The sequence below is a fragment of the Xiphophorus maculatus genome, chromosome 1 (assembly GCF_002775205.1).
Source record: "Xiphophorus maculatus strain JP 163 A chromosome 1, X_maculatus-5.0-male, whole genome shotgun sequence".
In the NCBI taxonomy this organism is placed as follows: Eukaryota; Metazoa; Chordata; class Actinopteri; order Cyprinodontiformes; family Poeciliidae; genus Xiphophorus; species Xiphophorus maculatus.
The window spans coordinates 20,323,704-20,341,560 of record NC_036443.1 but is presented as its reverse complement, the minus strand read 5'-3'; the positions used below and the strand labels follow the sequence as shown (position 1 = coordinate 20,341,560).

The 17,857-nt window shown below is 37.5% G+C and overlaps 3 protein-coding genes and 1 long non-coding RNA gene across 4 annotated transcripts; 3 read left to right on the top strand and 1 right to left on the bottom strand.

Annotated features, from left to right (window-relative positions):
- The first annotated feature begins 607 nt into the window (after positions 1–607).
- On the top strand, positions 608–5,838 carry LOC102238404 (monoacylglycerol lipase ABHD6-like). Its single transcript, XM_005805684.3, has 9 exons — positions 608–1,779; positions 1,864–2,011; positions 2,963–3,119; positions 3,249–3,362; positions 3,450–3,582; positions 4,728–4,885; positions 4,992–5,046; positions 5,129–5,229; positions 5,390–5,838. The coding sequence occupies exons 1-9, from the start codon at positions 1,773–1,775 to the stop codon at positions 5,567–5,569; spliced, it is 1,053 nt and encodes a 350-aa protein (XP_005805741.3). The 5' UTR covers positions 608–1,772; the 3' UTR covers positions 5,570–5,838.
- An 80-nt stretch (positions 5,839–5,918) lies between these two features.
- Positions 5,919–9,529, top strand: LOC102230920 (BTB/POZ domain-containing protein KCTD6). Its single transcript, XM_014471255.2, has 3 exons — positions 5,919–6,407; positions 7,888–7,985; positions 8,063–9,529. The coding sequence occupies exons 2-3, from the start codon at positions 7,959–7,961 to the stop codon at positions 8,747–8,749; spliced, it is 714 nt and encodes a 237-aa protein (XP_014326741.1). The 5' UTR covers positions 5,919–6,407; positions 7,888–7,958; the 3' UTR covers positions 8,750–9,529.
- A 3,025-nt stretch (positions 9,530–12,554) lies between these two features.
- LOC111609000 lies at positions 12,555–15,210 on the bottom strand. The gene is made up of 3 exons (XR_002752964.1): positions 15,125–15,210; positions 14,592–14,646; positions 12,555–13,707 (listed from the first exon to the last, which is right to left on the bottom strand). It is a non-coding gene; the product is annotated as an uncharacterized LOC111609000 (long non-coding RNA).
- A 102-nt stretch (positions 15,211–15,312) lies between these two features.
- Positions 15,313–17,845, top strand: smim4 (small integral membrane protein 4). Its single transcript, XM_005805653.3, has 2 exons — positions 15,313–15,580; positions 17,397–17,845. Exons 1-2 carry the CDS (start codon positions 15,427–15,429, stop codon positions 17,459–17,461), a joined length of 219 nt encoding a protein of 72 aa, XP_005805710.1. The 5' UTR covers positions 15,313–15,426; the 3' UTR covers positions 17,462–17,845.
- Positions 17,846–17,857: the final 12 nt, after the last annotated feature.

The following is a 17,857-nucleotide window of genomic DNA, read 5'->3' as shown; positions in this document are numbered from 1 at the left end:
TAGAAGAATAACAACAAAACATAGGATCTTGTGTGTTGGAATGGAATTCAGCCATTTTAATGATAAAATAGACAATATTCTAAATATTATATATCTCATCCTGAGGGTTATCATAAAAAAAACTTGTGGAAGGTTTAAAATATGAATAAAAATCTGTCTTGAGATTTGAGAAGAACATGCCTTCATAATGTGTTTAGTAATTTTACATTATGTTTGAACAAATATTAAGAAAATGTGATCATTCATATGTGTTGACATTAAAATAACTAAAAAGGGTTTTATCAATAATTCTTTCTGGAAAATCTAATTAATTGAACTAAACATTTTTACATTTTATAACTAACACTTCATTGAGTAAATCATTCAGTGATACATAGTGGGGTGATACATTCTCAAGAGTAAATTAAGTCAAGTTTAAATTAGATTTTGAGGTGATTTTGTTTGTTTTTCTGACTTCTAAATTTTATTTAAAGAGCACCATTTTAGTTCTGAAAGAACATATTTTATTGTATATGTAAATGACTCATCAATATTAGGTGAACATACATTTTAGTGTGTATTTTCTATTATCTTGTATTGCAACAACACCAGTATTGGACTCCAAAGTGAACTTGCCACTCACAATATGGCGGATGCGATGACGAGCAATTTCTACTGATCCGGCCTCTTCTGTTGAGTCATCATCAGCTCAGCAGCGATTTGTTGTACTTTTCCCTTCAAACCATATCAACGTCGTCTGTTGGAAAATCTGAAATAAAGTCTACAGATGCATCAAATGTCTGCCAAGGCTCCTCTCAGATGATCAACCACCCGAAGCAGAAGAAATGCTGCATCATCTTCAGTGCCTCTCTGTGCAAGAAGCCATCAAACCCGTCTACTGCAGATACACAGGGCCACGTTTCAGTCTGCCTCGATCATGACACCCAGTGGTAAATATTGGACTTCAGAATGAATTACTAAACTGATTTTCAAAACTGACCACAAAGGGCTTGAGTTACGTTTCTCAGGTCAAGAAATAATTTGTACATTATTTTTTAAAATGTACAAATTAGTTGGTTTTTTTAAACAAAACTATGACTTATGAAATTCTATTTAAACTGTTATGTAGCATCAGGCTAATAATACTGTAATGTCCTTCTGCTTTCCTTTGAAAATTAGATTATTTAGTAAAAAAAATATATATATATTCATAATGGCAACACATTTTCCTGTTGGATGTTACTTTTAATTGCACTATATAATGGGTAAAACATAACGCTAACATATGTTAGGTTCTGAAAACTATAAGTCAGTTGGATTCATTCATTTAATTTTGGTTATACTGTATTGTATTTACATTGCTTTTTGCTATTTTTTGTATTCTTATCAATGGAAATGTGATTTTACATATCCCATATAAATATATTTTGACTGATATCCATAGAAATGAAGTACAACACTCCTTTGAAAAGCCTTTAATGCAGGTTTATTTAAATGTTAATCGTAAACATATACTTTACAATTCCTGTGGTCAGACAGAGGCAAACTGGAGGCGGTGCTTTCACTTTAAAAGATTGACCGAATCGTGTTGTGGCCCTGTTTCCCCTAATGATGAGTGATAATCAATGAGTTTCACCAGAGCAAACATAATCTGACAAAGCTAACAGCATGCTGCTCTGTGACATTTTATTTGAAACTCCAGTCACAGACGTTTTAGACCTAAGACAGCAGTAGGACCGAAACAGTTTTTCCATGTGCTTTCATGTGACAGAGGAAAAAGAGCAAGAAATTTCATGAAAAGTAAGTCTGTTGCCTTTTGGAAAATGCATGATACAGAATAGACCATTTCCTCTGTGTTTATTAAACATGGTCCCTTTCCGTCAGTTTTCTGGATTTTTAGGGCAGCCATGGCAGCTGAACTGGATGTAGTGAACCTGTTCTTCATTGCTGGAGCAACACTGGCTATTCCCATCCTGGCTTTTCTGGCTTCCTTCCTTCTTTGGCCATCTGTACTCATTAAAGTGTATTACTGGTAAAGCAGCTTGCTATGCATGATGATATAACATCAGTAACACTGAATTTAGTTTCCCTTTGGGATCAATAAAGTATTTCTGAACTGAATTGAATAATGGGTGCCAGTGTTGTAAATGTCTCACTCACCCATCCTTTAAGTTTAGTTTAATTTTTTGTTACATTATTGGCATATTACTCTATTCTAGTCAATATGAAGAATCTGAGAACTTTCCAAGCTACATTACACTACATTTTCATTAAAAATCTGATAGGCTTTTGTAATTGATAGTCCAGATGCAGCATGTAAACAGGGAGCAAAGTGTGTGTATTAATATCCGAGGAGACGCTTCACTGATATATCAATGAATGTCTCGTTATCTTTATGAAACAGGAGTTGTTCACTACTTTACAGCTGTCCAGGATTATAGATAAGATCTATTTCAAGATCTCTTCTGAGACAAGTCTTCACCAACTCGTAAATGAGGGGAATAATTCTGCTCTGACAGTAAACTGTGAATTGAGGAACCACAAAAAAAAACAGCATGTAAAGACAACACTGCAAGACAGTGTTTATGAGAAGAACACACCACAAAGGACCAGTGGTGGTTCTTGTATGATTAGCGCCCTGGAAATACAGAAATGTATCTACATCTTAGAAGATAAAATTCAGTGCAGTCCCTCACAAAGCATGCAAAGTTCCTATTCTCAGTTGCAGCTGCAACTGCAGTTTACCCATTAAAACATTTGCATTTTTTTTTATAATCTGAAAAGACATGTACTCACTGATGATAAAAATGTGCAAGTAAAAACTAAAGATTTTGCCAACTCCTGTCATTGGTAGAAGATCTCCTGATCTGAGTTTCTCCTCTAAAACTTGTCATTATAAATAGATAAAACTGCAAACAGTGGGTAGGCATCTTCCAAAGAGCTCCAAGTAATTTTCCCATCCAATATTTGTGCTTGTGTTAAGGTACTGGAGAAGGACTTTGGGCCTGCAGGTTCACTATGCAGACTGTGGAGGTTATCGCTTCTGCTATTCCTACAGAGGAAAACCTGGGATGAGACCCTCCATCCTGATGCTTCATGGCTTCTCTGCTCACAAAGACATGTGGCTGACTGTTGTCAAGGTTGGACAAACTAGAAATTACTGAGAAAAACTAATGGAACAAGCCATAATAATTAAACACTGAAAGTACACACAATTAATGAAAAACTGGGTTTTTAGCTGTTCTACTTTCTCATTATCTATTTTGCAGTATTTACCAAAGCACCTGCACATTGTGTGCGTGGACATGCCTGGCCACGAGGGGACGACACGCACCAACACTGAGGATTACTCCGTTCAGGGGCAGGTCAGAAGGATCCATCAGGTACTCTGAGGAAAGGTCTTTCAAAATATCTTGTATAAGAGTATTTGTTAGTTCCCCAAATATTTTAACATCTCTCATGCTTCTTAGTTTGTAGGAAGCATTCACTTAAACAGAAAAGCGTTCCATCTGGTGGGAACCTCCATGGGGGGAAATGTTGCTGGGGTTTATGCAGCCTGCTATCCCTCGGAAATCTGCAGCATGACTCTCATCTGTCCCGATGGTCAGTTATACTGCACAATTCTTGAACTTTTCCACATTTTGTCATGTTACAACCACACACTCAGTTCATATACAATTATTTGAATTGTATATTACAAACCAAGACAAAGGGAGGAAAATGAATTGGAAGGAAAATGATGCATGGATTTCAAAAAGTTTTATGATTGCAACCAACTGTCTTTGCAAGTAACTTAGATATCCTAATGTGCGTGATTTTATCCTTGTTATAAGTGCAGGTGTTTTATACCAGCAAACAAACAGCATCATGACAACCAAGCACCAAGGAACACAACAGGAAGCTCAGGGAGAAAGTTGTGGAGAAACATAAAGGTTATAAAACATGTGCCTGTTCTGAAAATAGAAAAACTATGACAGACGTGCAAACCAATCATGGTCACTCTCGAAAACCTCCAGAGACCCACAGCTCATTTGGGAGAATCTGTGGACTGGATAAGCATTTTTCTCACTTCACAAATCTGGTCTTTATGGTAGTTTATTGACTTCTTCAATGAAATGTTTCCCATGCCACAAGCCATAAAGAAGGAATAAGGGGGAAAAAAACGTGCTCTGATCAAAGCATTATGCTGTGGGTATACCTTTTTAATTCACCCTGCATTTAGAGAAAAATACTGGGCAATTCTGGAAGAAAACTCATTTAAGACTGCAAAGGTCTTGAGGCCAGGGTGGAGGTTAAATTTCAATCAACCATAAACATCCAGCCAGAGCAGAACAGAGCGGCAAAGGAATGGTTTAGGTCAAAGCATGTTGAGAACTTGAAAAAAACATGTTCACAGTCTGACAGGGTTTGGACTATTTTTTTAAAAAAGAATGGACAAAAATGTCAGACCATACACATAGATTGAAAAGGCACATCCCAGATGACTCAGAACTGTAACTGTAGCAAAAGAAGGTTCAACAAGATGCTAGAACAGAGGTCTGAACAAGAACTTTTCAAAATTTTACTACATTTGGCTTTTCTTTGTAAATTTGGAAACCACACATCACTTCCCATCCACCTTAAAATAGTGCACTATGTTGCTTTATCACATCGATCTGAGAAAAATACACTCAAACTTTGCAGTTATAATGTTACCAAATGTGAAAAGGCATGTTTCTAATCAGTAAGACTCTGGGTACGTCTTTCAGGAATCAGACATCCATGTGAGACCAAATTTGACAATCACCTTCAAGATCTGGAACACAGCAACTTCACACTGAACATCCCGCTGATCCCAACTACACCAGACGAGATGGAGGACATGTTCAAACTCTGTTCTCATGTTCGCTTTAAAATTCCTCAGCAGGTCAGTCATGAAAAGTGAATTTAACTCTAAACTAATAAGGGGTGCAGACCATGAAACGATTGTCACATTCTGAGGATTTTCAAGGCTTTGTTACATTTTCTTTTAGATTCTTCAGGGACTGGTTGATGTGCGAGAACCTCACAACGCGTTTTATGAAGAAGGTTAGTTCATTGTTGTTGTTTTTTTAAATGTCTTACTATGATGAATATATTGAACAAATAAAATAGGGCTTTTTTCTATTAGTTTTTATGGAGATCATCGGTGAGAAATCAAGATATGCCTTACACGAGCATTTGCATCTCATAACCTCACCTTTACAAGTGATTTGGGGCAAACAAGATCAGGTAACTATGATGTTTGATCATTTTGCAAAATCTCTTTAGACACATAAGGCGCATGTGCTGTCAAACCTATAAGCTTTTAAAGATTGTGCCACAATTTTCCCTTCTGAAATCACAGTGAAAAAGTGTGAAGAATATATGAAAGTCTTGTATATATGTCCAGGTGGTGGATGTCTCTGGAGCTACAGTCATTGCTGAATTGGTGCCTGGATGCAGGGTGGACTTGCTGGACAACTGTGGTCACTCTGTGGTGATGGAGAAGCCGTGTCGGACAGCCAAACTTATTCTGGAGTTTATTATCCTGCAGCAAACTGCCAGGAGCGGCACAAAGAAGTCTTCTTGAATATTTAATGTTTCCATTACTGTGTCACAGTTTTATAAAGTCTTCAACACGTGGCCCAAAAGGCAAGAATTACAATGTAGAGTTTTATTGTTTTAAGGAACTGCATTTTATAAATTACTTAAACTTGTTGTCAGTAGGTTTTGGATATTGCTAAGCTTTTGCTAGTGTGCCCGGATGTTTCTGGCAAGATTTACCCTAACTTTCAAAGAATACATTTCCTGCTCACAACTGGAAAAAAAAAATCTCACTATAAGAAATATCAAAACTGATATTTTAAATTTTTTAAATGTAAGTTTGTTTTTTGATCATGTTTTTCATATTATTACTGATAAACTGACATATGTGTATAATAGCACATCCTATTTCACTCTCACCTATTTCAGTTAAACTCAGTTTTGTGAAGCGATTTAAGCTTGATATCCACTATTGTACATTCTGTGAATAAAGTCATAGAAAAATCTTCTGGTTGGTGCAGGACCTCCGAACTCGGGATTTCGCCTGTCTGCACCTAATCAAATAGTCGTTTGGCGTCTCAGTCATGCAGTTTCGTGTCTTCTTTGGCTGTGCAGAAACGGAAGTGCTATCCAAATCTACGTGATGGGTGTCTCTTTCCGCTCGTCTCGCCTGTAACCCTTCCAGTGCTGTGTTTTTAAGATGTGGCTGTAGTTTCAGCGGGACCTCCTCCCCTCTTTCACCCGCCTTGGCTGCATCCTGGAGTCGACCACAGCTGCCCCAATGCAGCATCATCAGTGACCGCCTGTCTCTTCGGTTAAAATCTTACCCCGATCTGCTTTTATTGGCTGAGAAAAAAATATTACCAATCCCTAAAGTTGACCTGGTAAGGCTGTGCTTCATTGCGGTCCGTTTATATCCGCAGTTAGTTCGGTTCTGATCCAGTTGTTGAGCTGAGTTGTAACAGCGGCTAGTTTAATGGGTTGCTAGCTTTGTTAGCTTGTTAGCTAAAAACTAGCAGTGAGCTAGGCTAGCAAGGGCTGGGTTTAATATGTTCGGTTGTGTTTTCGTGTTTTTTTGATGGCCAGACAAAAGCGAAATGAACGATTGATTTGTACAGATTTATAATTAAAAATTAAAACACACTGATAGAGATACTTATTGCTACCTAAAAGCTTATTCCAAGCTTTTTAAATTTTCGTTCCAGCAAATGCATAAAAAATTCTAGTGTGTAGCTTTATACGTTAAGACTCAAATGTATTACGATACTGCACTAAATAATATGCTGCCTACCCAGATTATCATGGTCGTAAGACTATGCTTTCTGCTGACTTGTACACATGCTCACACGGAGAATAGTATAAAGGTTTGAATCATATCGAGCTGCCTTGTTAAATGTGGCACTTAGATTTTCCTTCAGTCTCAACACTAGTTTCATGCAACTAAAATTAAATAACTGAATCTTTGGTTGAAAAGAGATTTATAAAAGGGGTTGATGCTGAAGGCAGTGCTGGGTTCCACCTTCATGTGCTCTCTCCTGACCTGCTTTAGCCACATCAGCATTACTGCTCAGTACTGCAGAGAAAATTTTGCAATACATCTGGCAGGGCAAGCCATGTGAGATTATTTCATTATGATGATTTTACAAACACTTTTGGTGTTATTAACATTTACAACACCAGATCTTAACTGTTCGTAACTAATGAATAGTTAAGATTCATTAACTATTTTTTAATGAATCTTTAAAGATTTATTAAGAATTGTTCATAATATTTGTCCTCAGTCAGTGTTATATCATAGCATTTTGAAAACATGTCTCCATATTTTGATGTTTACGTACTATTCTTAATCTTATAAAGGATCTTTTTTTAATTTAAAAATTAACTGATTTAAAAAAAAATCAGTTAATTTATGTAGCACCTATTTATCAAAGGCCTTCTCACTTCCAGATATGTGTTATATCAGATATAATATAAACTCTTCCACTTGGGGAGGAATTTAGGAGTCATCTGGGAGGGACTCAAAGTAGAGCTGCTGCTTCTCCACGTAAAGAGGAGCCAGTTAAGATGGTTCGGGCAACTGTTTAGGATGCCTCCCCGGTGAAGTGTTCCAGGAAGACCTAGAAGATGCGGCAGGGTCTGTCTTTTTAGGTTGGCCTGGGAACAATTTGGGCTAGCTCCACTTTTCTCAATTCCTGCTTTAGCTCAGCACAAAAAGTGAACCAGCTCTGAACTACAAAGCTAATAATGTAATTTAACATACTTGCATTGTGAAAAACACAATTTGATTGAATTCTAAAGACCATCTCTAACTTGACCTGCTAGTCTATTTGTTTTGGGCCTCACATTCTTCTTGTTTTCCCACAGGTAAAGTTAAAGTGAACCAACTTTAATCCCTTCTCTGTTTTGGTTCGGACCTTGTGGGTATTAGTCTACAAATGGATAATGGAGACTGGGGCCATAGGGTAAGAGTTGAATGAAGTCCATTTTTTCGGTGTTAAAAACTGTCAAAATTGCAGTTAGTGTGTATTTTTCCTGACAGATGACTACTCCTGTTACCCTGAACGTGGGAGGCCATCTGTACACCACCAGTCTATCCACCCTCCAGCGTTATCCAGACTCCATGCTCGGTGCCATGTTCCGGGGAGACTTCCCCACAACTCGTGATTCCCACGGGAATTATTTCATCGACCGCGATGGAACCCTTTTCCGATACATCCTGAACTTCTTGCGGACGTCCGAGCTCACCCTTCCTGTGGATTTCACAGAAACAGACCTGCTGAGGAAGGAGGCAGACTTCTACCAGATTGAACCTTTGATCCAGTGCCTTAACGACCCCAAGCCACTGTACCCCCCAGATATCTTTGAGCAGGTGGTGGAGCTCTCTAGCACTCGAAAACTGTCGAAATACTCAAACCCTGTTGCGGTAATTATTACACAGCTGACCATAACAACAAAGGTTCACGCACTGCTAGAGGGCATTTCCAACAACTTTACCAAGTGGAACAAACACATGATGGACACCAGAGACTGCCAGGTGTCTTTCACCTTCGGACCATGTGACTATCATCAAGAGGTGTCTTTAAGAGTTCACCTCATGGACTACATAATGAAACAAGGCTTCACTATTCGGAACACGAGGGTGCACCACATGAGTGAGCGTGCAAACGAGAACACCGTGGAGCATCACTGGACTTTCTGTAGACCAGCTCACAAAGTCGAAGACTGACTTATGGCACAGCAGTTGTTGCTGGGACGTTACAGTGAGACTTGTCTTTGTATTACATAAATCATTATTAAGCAAAAAAAGAAATCGTCCTCTGTTTTAATGATGTACTGCTGTTTTTTATGTTTCGCCCTATATGAGAGAAGGCTTGAGCTTAATAGCAAGGTCCATGCAGCAAAAGTAAATTAAAAATATAAATTTATGATTTGTGAAACTATTTAAGGAAAATATTTCTTGAGCTCAACCCGCATGTAGATTTTCTTGGAGTATTTGGAATCTACAAAACATCAAATGTGTTTTTCACATGTCTAATGATGCAAAAACGTAATTTTGACAGAATTGAAAATGAGCAAGTAATAAAAGTGATGCAGGTATTTGAGACACATTGCCTGAGTTTGGTAGCAAATCTTTGATTGTAACACTAATTTAGTTAAAACCTCAATTTGTAGGAACAAGTTTAAAAATTTTTTTTTTTGGAAAACGTTCTCTTTAGCAAAAAAGTAAACATTTTTCCCTCCGCTGATTGTGGAGTGTACTACGGTAATTAATTTCTCTACTTGTATGTTTTGTCCAGTAGATGGTGAGTAAAATTAGACTTAGTCTCTTAGATCCCCTGTACGGTACTATTAGGCCCCTTCATAGTTGATGCATGTGTCTTGTGTATGTATAAGTTATGTATCTGCTGTGTGCATTTTATGATACTCTGTCATAATGTCAACAGTTATGTGTTTAATTGTTCCTGCCAAAAATAAACCAGTTTGTGTATTTCATTTTAATCATTTAGCTCTGTTGTTAAGATTTTTCCCTTATCAATGACATCTTGAGTTGCAACTCATAAAAGGGTGCAACCAGTTTTAAAAATGTCTTTTTCTTCTTTCATTGGATGAAAATAATGCCTTGTTTCAGTATGATTTCTAAGTAAAATATAAGTTGCTTTTTATTGTTTTGGTGTCAATCTGTGTTATATATTTGACCTCAAAATAGATGTCAAGTGTGTCTAAATGCAAAATGTTTTCCATGTTTGGGATAAAAAGCAAGAGGAAAGTGAATATGCATTTATTACACTGGTTAGTTTCAAATTTATTTTTCCGAATTTGGACGAAAAATTCGGAAATATAACATCTTGTTCCTCAAATTAGAATATTACATTAGATTTTTTTTAAAAAGGAAAAATATTTAATGTTTGTCAGTGGCGATTTTAGCCCTGTTTTAGGTGTGCTTTAGCACTCTAAAACTGTTTCTCAGCACCATTGAGTGGGATCGCCACCCATCCAGTAAAATACGGAGTCGTCCCATATTTGGCCGTTAAGTGTGCGTCCCGTATTGAACCGATACATAATTGTCCGATAGACACGCCTATAATACACACATCAACACTAAGTTTAACAATAATGGCCAAAATAAAACAGGAAATATGAAGGTCAGCTACATTGTCGTGGCGGGAGCTAAAGGACCCCTGAACGCTACGGACCGACGCTGAACGTCACGGTTGCCTAGAGACGGACACTACGCAGCCGCGGTGAGCTGCTTTCAGGACTGTTTTATTGGTGGAAAAACTCAATATCTGTTGTCAGTTTAAATATTCACTCTGCTGAGACGTTCCTCATTTTTAGATGTTCTCTTGTTAGAGCTTTATCTGATAACTGACCATCTGGTTGCTTTTGGTTTTCATTTGCAGATAAATGACGGAGTTTCAAAGAAACTGTCGACTCCTTCATAAGAACCTGGAGTGAAAACTGACCCATAGTTTGCAGCCATTTTCATGTGAGCGTAAACATTGAATTGTGGGGCGTGGCCAAAAGCAGCTTATTGGGATTTAAAGTGACAGAACTTGGATTCTGACAGGAGCTCAAAATATGCAGAACTGATCAGACTAAATTCTCATTATCTAATGATTTTCATTCAACTCTAGTAAGATAAAAAAAAATGTAATGAACATGTTTTGTATAGACCATAAATTTATCCTAACATTTCCATAATGGGTCACCTTTAAACATACGATTATTATTAAAGTTGAATTTTAATAAAAGCTCCTTTTTATGTACTTAGTTTGGGTGTTTCTATTCTGGAGCTGGCCTTTAACAGTGGTGAAGGATGGCAGCAGCTCCAACAGCGCCACCTTCCCTCAGAGTTCACCAGCGGTAACATCCGCCCTCCGTCTGCCAGTAATGATTCTATACAGATAAAATAAGGATTTTTTTCTGCCTGTGTTTCCAGGCCTGTCTGTTGAGCTTCAGTCAGTCCTGAGGATGAAGCTGGTCCCAGAACCAAATGAAACACCAACCGTCTCTCAGCTTCTCGCTCTGCCATTCGTCAGGAAACGCAGATGGACTTACCGCATCGTTGCTGAGACCATCCCGACACTGCTCTCCTTCTGCCGAGTACTGGTTCCACTCTACATTTTGCATCAAAAATACATTTATTAAAGGTAAAGGTTTTTAATGTTGGATTGTCTGATCAATAATCTTTTCATCATTGCATCTTTTATTAGTGACATTCATGCTAATATTTAATGTGTTTTAATAACTAATATAAATTACCTAACTCTTTTTTTTTTTTCACTTTTCCCCTCAGAATTAAATCCCGACAGTCAGTGGAAAGCACATCCACTCCTCTGCCGAGTTCTCCGGTCCACGGCCCGGTCCACTCAGTCGGTTCTGGGCGGCTGGTCGTCCTGTAATCTGCCTCTGACTCCAACCAGCTCCCACCTGACTGGCTCCTGCCCCAAACATGCAGAGCGCCGCCCGGGCTCCCAGTCCACCGCGTCCTCCGAGCGGCGCCGACGCGGCCGGGTCTGGGGGACGAGGAGGCGGCACCGCGACCCAACTTTGAACCAAAGATCCTCCTCAGCCTGTTTGAGGGCACTACTAAGAGTTTATTTTACGGCGTCCCCTAGTGGACAGAGGGGCTATTTTTCTCTCTGCTTTTGCCTTCCCTTGTAATAAATGAGCAATTTCTATTTTATACACAGTCACAGTGATTACAAATGTCAATTTAATACCACAAATACCTTTAAAGTTCCTCAGTGAAAAAGTGTTAATGCATTCTTAACCATAACTATTTTTGTCGCCTTCCAGACAATAAGGCCACATTAATAGAACTTTTAAAGTAACATTTGTGTTCAAATACTGTTTTATCAATCAAGTCAAAGCAGTCTTTATCGTATGCTAGAGGTGCCATTTGTAAAGTTACACAGTAAAAAATAGCAATAATTTGATTTAATTTGGCCTATCATACCTGTCACAAATTTATAAAGGTAAGATTTCCAAACTGAATATTTAATGCAGATAAATATTTATCTAGCTTTATTTAGCTTTCAAATTTAATATTTTGAATTTTGATTAGCTTGAAAATTCAAAGCTAAATTTCAACTTTAGCATCAAATTTAACTTGAAGCTTAAAAATTAGGTAAATTTGAATTGAAAATTTTAAATATTGAATTTCAAATTTGTTAAATTCAATATTTGAAAGTTAGGTAGTAGTTAGCTTCCATTTGGGTAGTTGGGAAGATAATTATTTAGTTCAACTAAATATTCCTGAATAAATCTTTAATTGTCTCCCAAATAAATATTTAATTTTAATTTAATTTTAATTTATAAAAACTTGTAAATTGAAGGTCAGTTTTCTCTGCATTTACGTAATATAGTTAAGTTGAAATTGTTTGCCCCTGTCATCTTGAAGTTCTTATTCAGTAATAAACTTTTAAATTTCAATTCAATTTTTTTACCTTTAAACTGTCACAATTTTTAACAGACAGAAACTTTAAATAACTATCAGATACTGAAAGCTGAGGTTGTTCTGGAAAAAAGAGCAAAAATACCAACTCCATGCAAAATTTTTGAGAATTTTATAGCCATAAAATCAAAAAAATACCAGGCGGCCCAGTTACAATTATGGGAATAAGAGGGTTAACAGGAAGAATTTCCTAAAAGAAGAACTTCCTTTTAACAGGAAGACTTCCAAACACACCCAGCACCGAACCATTTATTTACATTTGATAAAATTACGTTTAAGCAATGCCTCCTATTGGGGATTAATGTGGTGACAGTGATGAGGAAAAAGTTTCCTTTAACAGAAAAACTTTCCAAAAAAGCTTGTGCAGAAGAAATTAAATCAAGATTAAATTTGAAGAGGCTGCGTGTTTCGACACAAAACCGGTTTTCACATTTAAATTTAAATTGTTGAACGTAAATGAAATTTGTTTCAGTTATTGACTTATTAAAATATGGACCCTGTGTTTGAAATATTTAGATTAAATTTAAAACTAAATGTTAAGTAGATGCAAAAAATAAAAAGGTATGTATTTTCAAAAATAAAAAAAATACACTATTTTCACCCAAAACCATTTAATATACATCCAAAAGATAATTATCTTAATGCAGCTATACTATGTCAACATAGCCACATTCAATTATCACTAAGAATATATAGGTATGCTATGAATTTTATTATAGTAATTTGCTAAGCTGAGTCCCTTCCTGCAGTCTCTGAACTGTATTTGCCAAATCCTTGGCAGCCATTTTTCTTTCACATCACAACTGATTTTCAACCATGCATACCACAGCACAAAGAACCAATAACACACACACATAGCACAAAAAAGACAATGATTTGCAACAGCAGAATTCTTCTCAGCTCATTGACTCTCAGCAAAGAATCAAACCAAAAAAGCAAAGCTTAGGCCTTCAACAGCGTTAGCATCAAACGACGTTAGCATCAAACAGCGTTAGTATAGCATCAAACCCGCAGAAGACATGGCGGGTCACAGAAGCTTGACTTAACTTACCTTTGATGGAGCTTGAAGCGGCCCTCAGCTTTATTGTCGTTCACCCAAGATATCTATTATCGATCAGCTACTAGTTCCAGACGCCATTTTCTTCCTCCTCAGATATTTCAGGGATGCCAGCAGCTAAACAAACAAACCGCTGCTGAAACGCCATAGTCGCTCCTCCTCTCCTGCTCTGTTTAAACAGTAAAAAAATAGCTTCAATAACTTTATCAGGGACAAAACAAACAACTTTGAATAAAGTTTCTGAAAAATAACTTATCAAATAAACAACGCAGCTATTTCAAAAATGGCGCTTCCGCGGCCTGCTCGCCCTCAGTCGTGTATGGACCTTACCAAGCTCCGCCCACAACCGACCCACGTGACCGCAAGTCTCACAAAGTCTCGCGGCGCGTTGTTTCTACGTAAACATGACTCGATTTGTACATCATTTCTACCGGATTTTCACAATCGGCAGATCCACACACCCTCTACATCAGGGGTACCCAAACTTTTTGAGACCAAGATCTACTTTTTCTCTCACCAGCCGGCTGAGATCTACCTCATGACACGAAGACATAAATATTGTAAATTAAACTCTATTGACTTATTTTATATGCGAATATACATCAGTTATAGCAGAAATATTAAAGTGAATGCAGTTTCTTCCTCAGTGAGACTCTGTCACTGGTTTCTCAGTCACAAGCTGGTTGCAAACCTGAGGCCAGCAGGTGTCAGTCAGTTATGGTAGATCTGAACTTTGGTTTGATGACCTCAATATGAGAAGCTGCAGACTGACAGGAGGAACCAAAGGGCTCTGTAAAGGTGAAGGCAAATCTTCTGAAGTTGGGATATAATTAATTTAATTTCATATAGTTATCGCGGTAGAAGCCATTTGTTTGTTAAAATTTTACGAAATATATTTGTTCTATTTGATGTTTGTTGTGAATGACGTAAACTCACAAACGAACGAGGTAATTAGTCCAACGTTTAGAAACTACAGCGGCTGTAATGCGCCACAGCAAATGTAAACAAAGGTAAAATAACCCGAACAGGTGATCAACTCAAAACCACTCGTACCTTTTTATTCTCTCTCTCTTTGTAGTTTAAGCACACCTGTTACCGTGGCAACCACCTGACGAGCAAGACGAGCAAAGATTACGTTAAAAACATAACATTCAGTCCGTTACGATATCAAGTTTCCAGGCTTGGAAACTTGATATCGATTATTAACCAGCGAATAACCAGGGAAGCGCTGTTCAGGGAACCAGCGCTTCCCTGAACACAGCGATGGTTGATTGACTAGCTGTACTTGGTGCTAGAGTGGCTAACACGAGTAACAGTTTAGTCCAAAGCCTTTTCTGCTAAAATAAAATCTTTGGTGTATGTCAGATACAGACACATTGCATATTGACCTGTTTAACTAACGTAAGACTGTGTAGCAGACAGGCTTCAAGGTGTAGAAGTTGTATCAGTTCTGCCATTATGCTGTACTTAGCTAACGGGAAGCTAAGTGTGTTTGTGAGACGGCCACGCATGTTGTAGCCGCGCTACTACGTAGAATGGGCAAAGCGAAGCAAAAGCTGCCCCTGTGGTAAGGTCTGTTAGATTACCAGTGAAACGTGAATCATTTCATAATTCATTTGCACGCGCAGCACAGCCGGATGTCGCAAACTCCTGCATGGTGCGTTCGTTTTAAACTCCATCACCGTTCGTCCCTGATGTGTCCGTAGCTTGCAACACACTCCGCCTATCTCAACTGACTCTTAAAACGAGCGCACCTCATCATTGCTCTCGTAACGTCAGTAAAGGACGCAGTAAAGGTGGCTTCCTCTGCTTCTTCGTTTTGAACCGCTTTAATGAAAACGCGGCTGTAGGAGTGTTTAGGAAGAGAAACACAAGCTTGTTCGCCGAGATGTTTCACAGAAGTAAAACCATGAAAGGTTTGCTAAGTATTGTCCCTGGGAAACAACGACTAGGGGCGTACAGGTTCCTACCTATCTTTTTCTGCATTGGAGGAGTCATGGAGTGGATCATGATCAACGTGAGGATAGGACATGAAACTTTCTGTAAGTGTAAACACAAAGTCCGCGTCTGCTTCTTGTGCACGTTTGACCTTGATGGGAGATTAGCATGTGTTAGCCTTAGCAGTTCAAAATTTGATTTCTTTAAATGACAACTTGTCATATTACAGGTAATCACCAAAATAAAAGCTTTGTATTTTAAGACGGTTGATTGGTTAGTGGTGTTTACTGTAGTCACAATATTGCTCTTCCTTGCGGAAGTATTTATACGTTTATGGCTGTATATTTACAGTTATTTACTGTGAAGTGCAGCCTTTCTTACAGTATTTAGCTTCATCCATCTTCGGTTCAACTCTATCTACATTTCTATTCCTTGCTAATGAAATGTATCCACAAAGCATGATTCTGGCACTACCACATTTTACTGAGGGCATGCTGTATTCAAATTGATGTCTAGTGTTAATTTTCTTCTACATGTGGTATTTTTTTTATGTATTAAAAAAGGCTTAATTTTGGTTTTATATAAGTTGTCATGCCTTAAATTTAAAAGTGGATTTCTTTTAAGGACTACATCCTTCTCGAAGTGCATCACTAATATTTCCCATCGCTCAGCCAGCTCAAAACAAAGTGCATCAAAAAACATGCTGCTGGTTACTGTGTATAAAGACTGAAAATGTATGAACTTTCAGTTTTTATATGTGCAATGAACTGGAAAAAAATAAAATCCTAATTTTAAAATTTGATTACCTGATCACTGGCAAGAATCAATCAATGGACCAATTTGTAGGTCCAGTGACCTACAAAATGGTCATAGGTAATAGGCGCATCAATATCCATCCACCCACCCACAAAAAAACTTTGTCACAAAATATTGAACATCCTCGTATTTTGTGTAGCACCTCAAAAACTAAGGTTTTTTTGTTGTTCTTTTTTATTATTATAAAAGCAAAACATGAAAAATCTTGAATCAGCCAAGATAACAATTATCTGCAGGTGAACTCTGTACAGCTCAAACAAATGCTACTTACTGTATAACTGGATTTAATTAGAACCGCTCTACAGATTGTGTCTGAACAATATGAACATACAACAGATATTGTATATCTTACAGTTTTGTAAAATGTTACCTCCCTAGGACATAAACTTCATTCCAAGTATGTCAATAATAGTATTTTAGTAGTTTTTCTGTTTTTGCACCTGTGATTACACCTATGCCTGGGAGAACAGAATAAATGAAAAGATGAAAAGCAATAAACCAGTTATTAAACCACCTCTGTTAAGGCTGAACCACTGTTATTTTTTTTTTGTCATTTTGTACAGAGGTTCTCACTTATGTGGTTTCAGGAAAACTAACATGATTCAAAAGCCTCTGCTGATTTAAAAAAAAATGAAACCGCGTTTTATCCTTTTGTATTCTGAGCTTCTCCAAGATAGAGAGGAATGTTGGGGTTTTTTTCTACAAGAAGAAGACAAAATTTTTTATTCCTCAGATTCTGGTGACTGTAAAACTGCCTTTATTCTGTTGTTTATATTGAGGTTGTGTCAGAAAATGTGCAGGTAAAAAAAAAAAAAAGATTTTTATCTATTAAACATCCTGGTTAATCAATATAGGAAGTACCAGAAAGGCAGCAAATATGAAATTAGATTCCACATATGCTGCAGTGACAAGTATGTTTGTCACTTCAGCTGGGTCATGTAAGTGGAACATGAATAGTAACACGTGTTCTTTTCCTGCTGTTCCACATTAAACACCCTAGGAAGTAAGGATGCCAAGTATCAGTCAGCTAAGTGTTTTACTGTATTCATAAGAAGGCAACACTTCATTTCTCATGTCTCCATTGTTTGGTTTTTTTCTTAACAGACGATGTCTACAGAAGAAAAAAATCAGAGCGGCAGTACCAGCAGAAGACAGCAGACAGCAGTTGATCTAGTACTCATTGTACTAGATCAACACGGAGCCAAGTGAATGATGGTCAAACTTCACAAGAGTCGCCTAAGGACGCACCGCTGGACTCAAACTCCCTCACAATTAAATCGCAAGCATAGAGACGCTCTGGACGAAAAAAAGATGTTGGAGGAATCCCTACCAGCTTGCAAGTTTTACAGGCTTTACTCTGAAAATACAGAGTCAAAAAAAACAAAAAAACAACACAAGTTAATCTTAGTGTAATATTATCACATGTTTGAGATTAAGACTGTTTTAAGTGACAATAAATAATACTAAAGCAACAGAACAAAATATTTGTATCTATAATTTGAGGTATTGTATGGTTGAGGTAATGACAGTATAAAAATGCATCTCAAAACTAATCAGCCAGATTG

Excerpts from the sequence above, each read along its gene's own strand:
- smim4 (XM_005805653.3), top strand. The coding sequence starts at position 15,427 with ATGTTTCACAGAAGTAAAACCATGAAAGGTTTGCTAAGTATTGTCCCT. Across the intron at positions 15,581-17,396 it reads GATAGGACATGAAACTTTCT|ACGATGTCTACAGAAGAAAA; the intron begins GTAAGTGTAAAC and ends TTTTCTTAACAG.
- LOC102230920 (XM_014471255.2), top strand. The coding sequence starts at position 7,959 with ATGGATAATGGAGACTGGGGCCATAGG. Across the intron at positions 7,986-8,062 it reads ATGGAGACTGGGGCCATAGG|ATGACTACTCCTGTTACCCT; the intron begins GTAAGAGTTGAA and ends TTTTCCTGACAG.
- LOC102238404 (XM_005805684.3), top strand. Across the intron at positions 3,120-3,248 it reads TGTGGCTGACTGTTGTCAAG|TATTTACCAAAGCACCTGCA; the intron begins GTTGGACAAACT and ends TCTATTTTGCAG. Across the intron at positions 5,047-5,128 it reads CAACGCGTTTTATGAAGAAG|TTTTTATGGAGATCATCGGT; the intron begins GTTAGTTCATTG and ends TTTTTCTATTAG.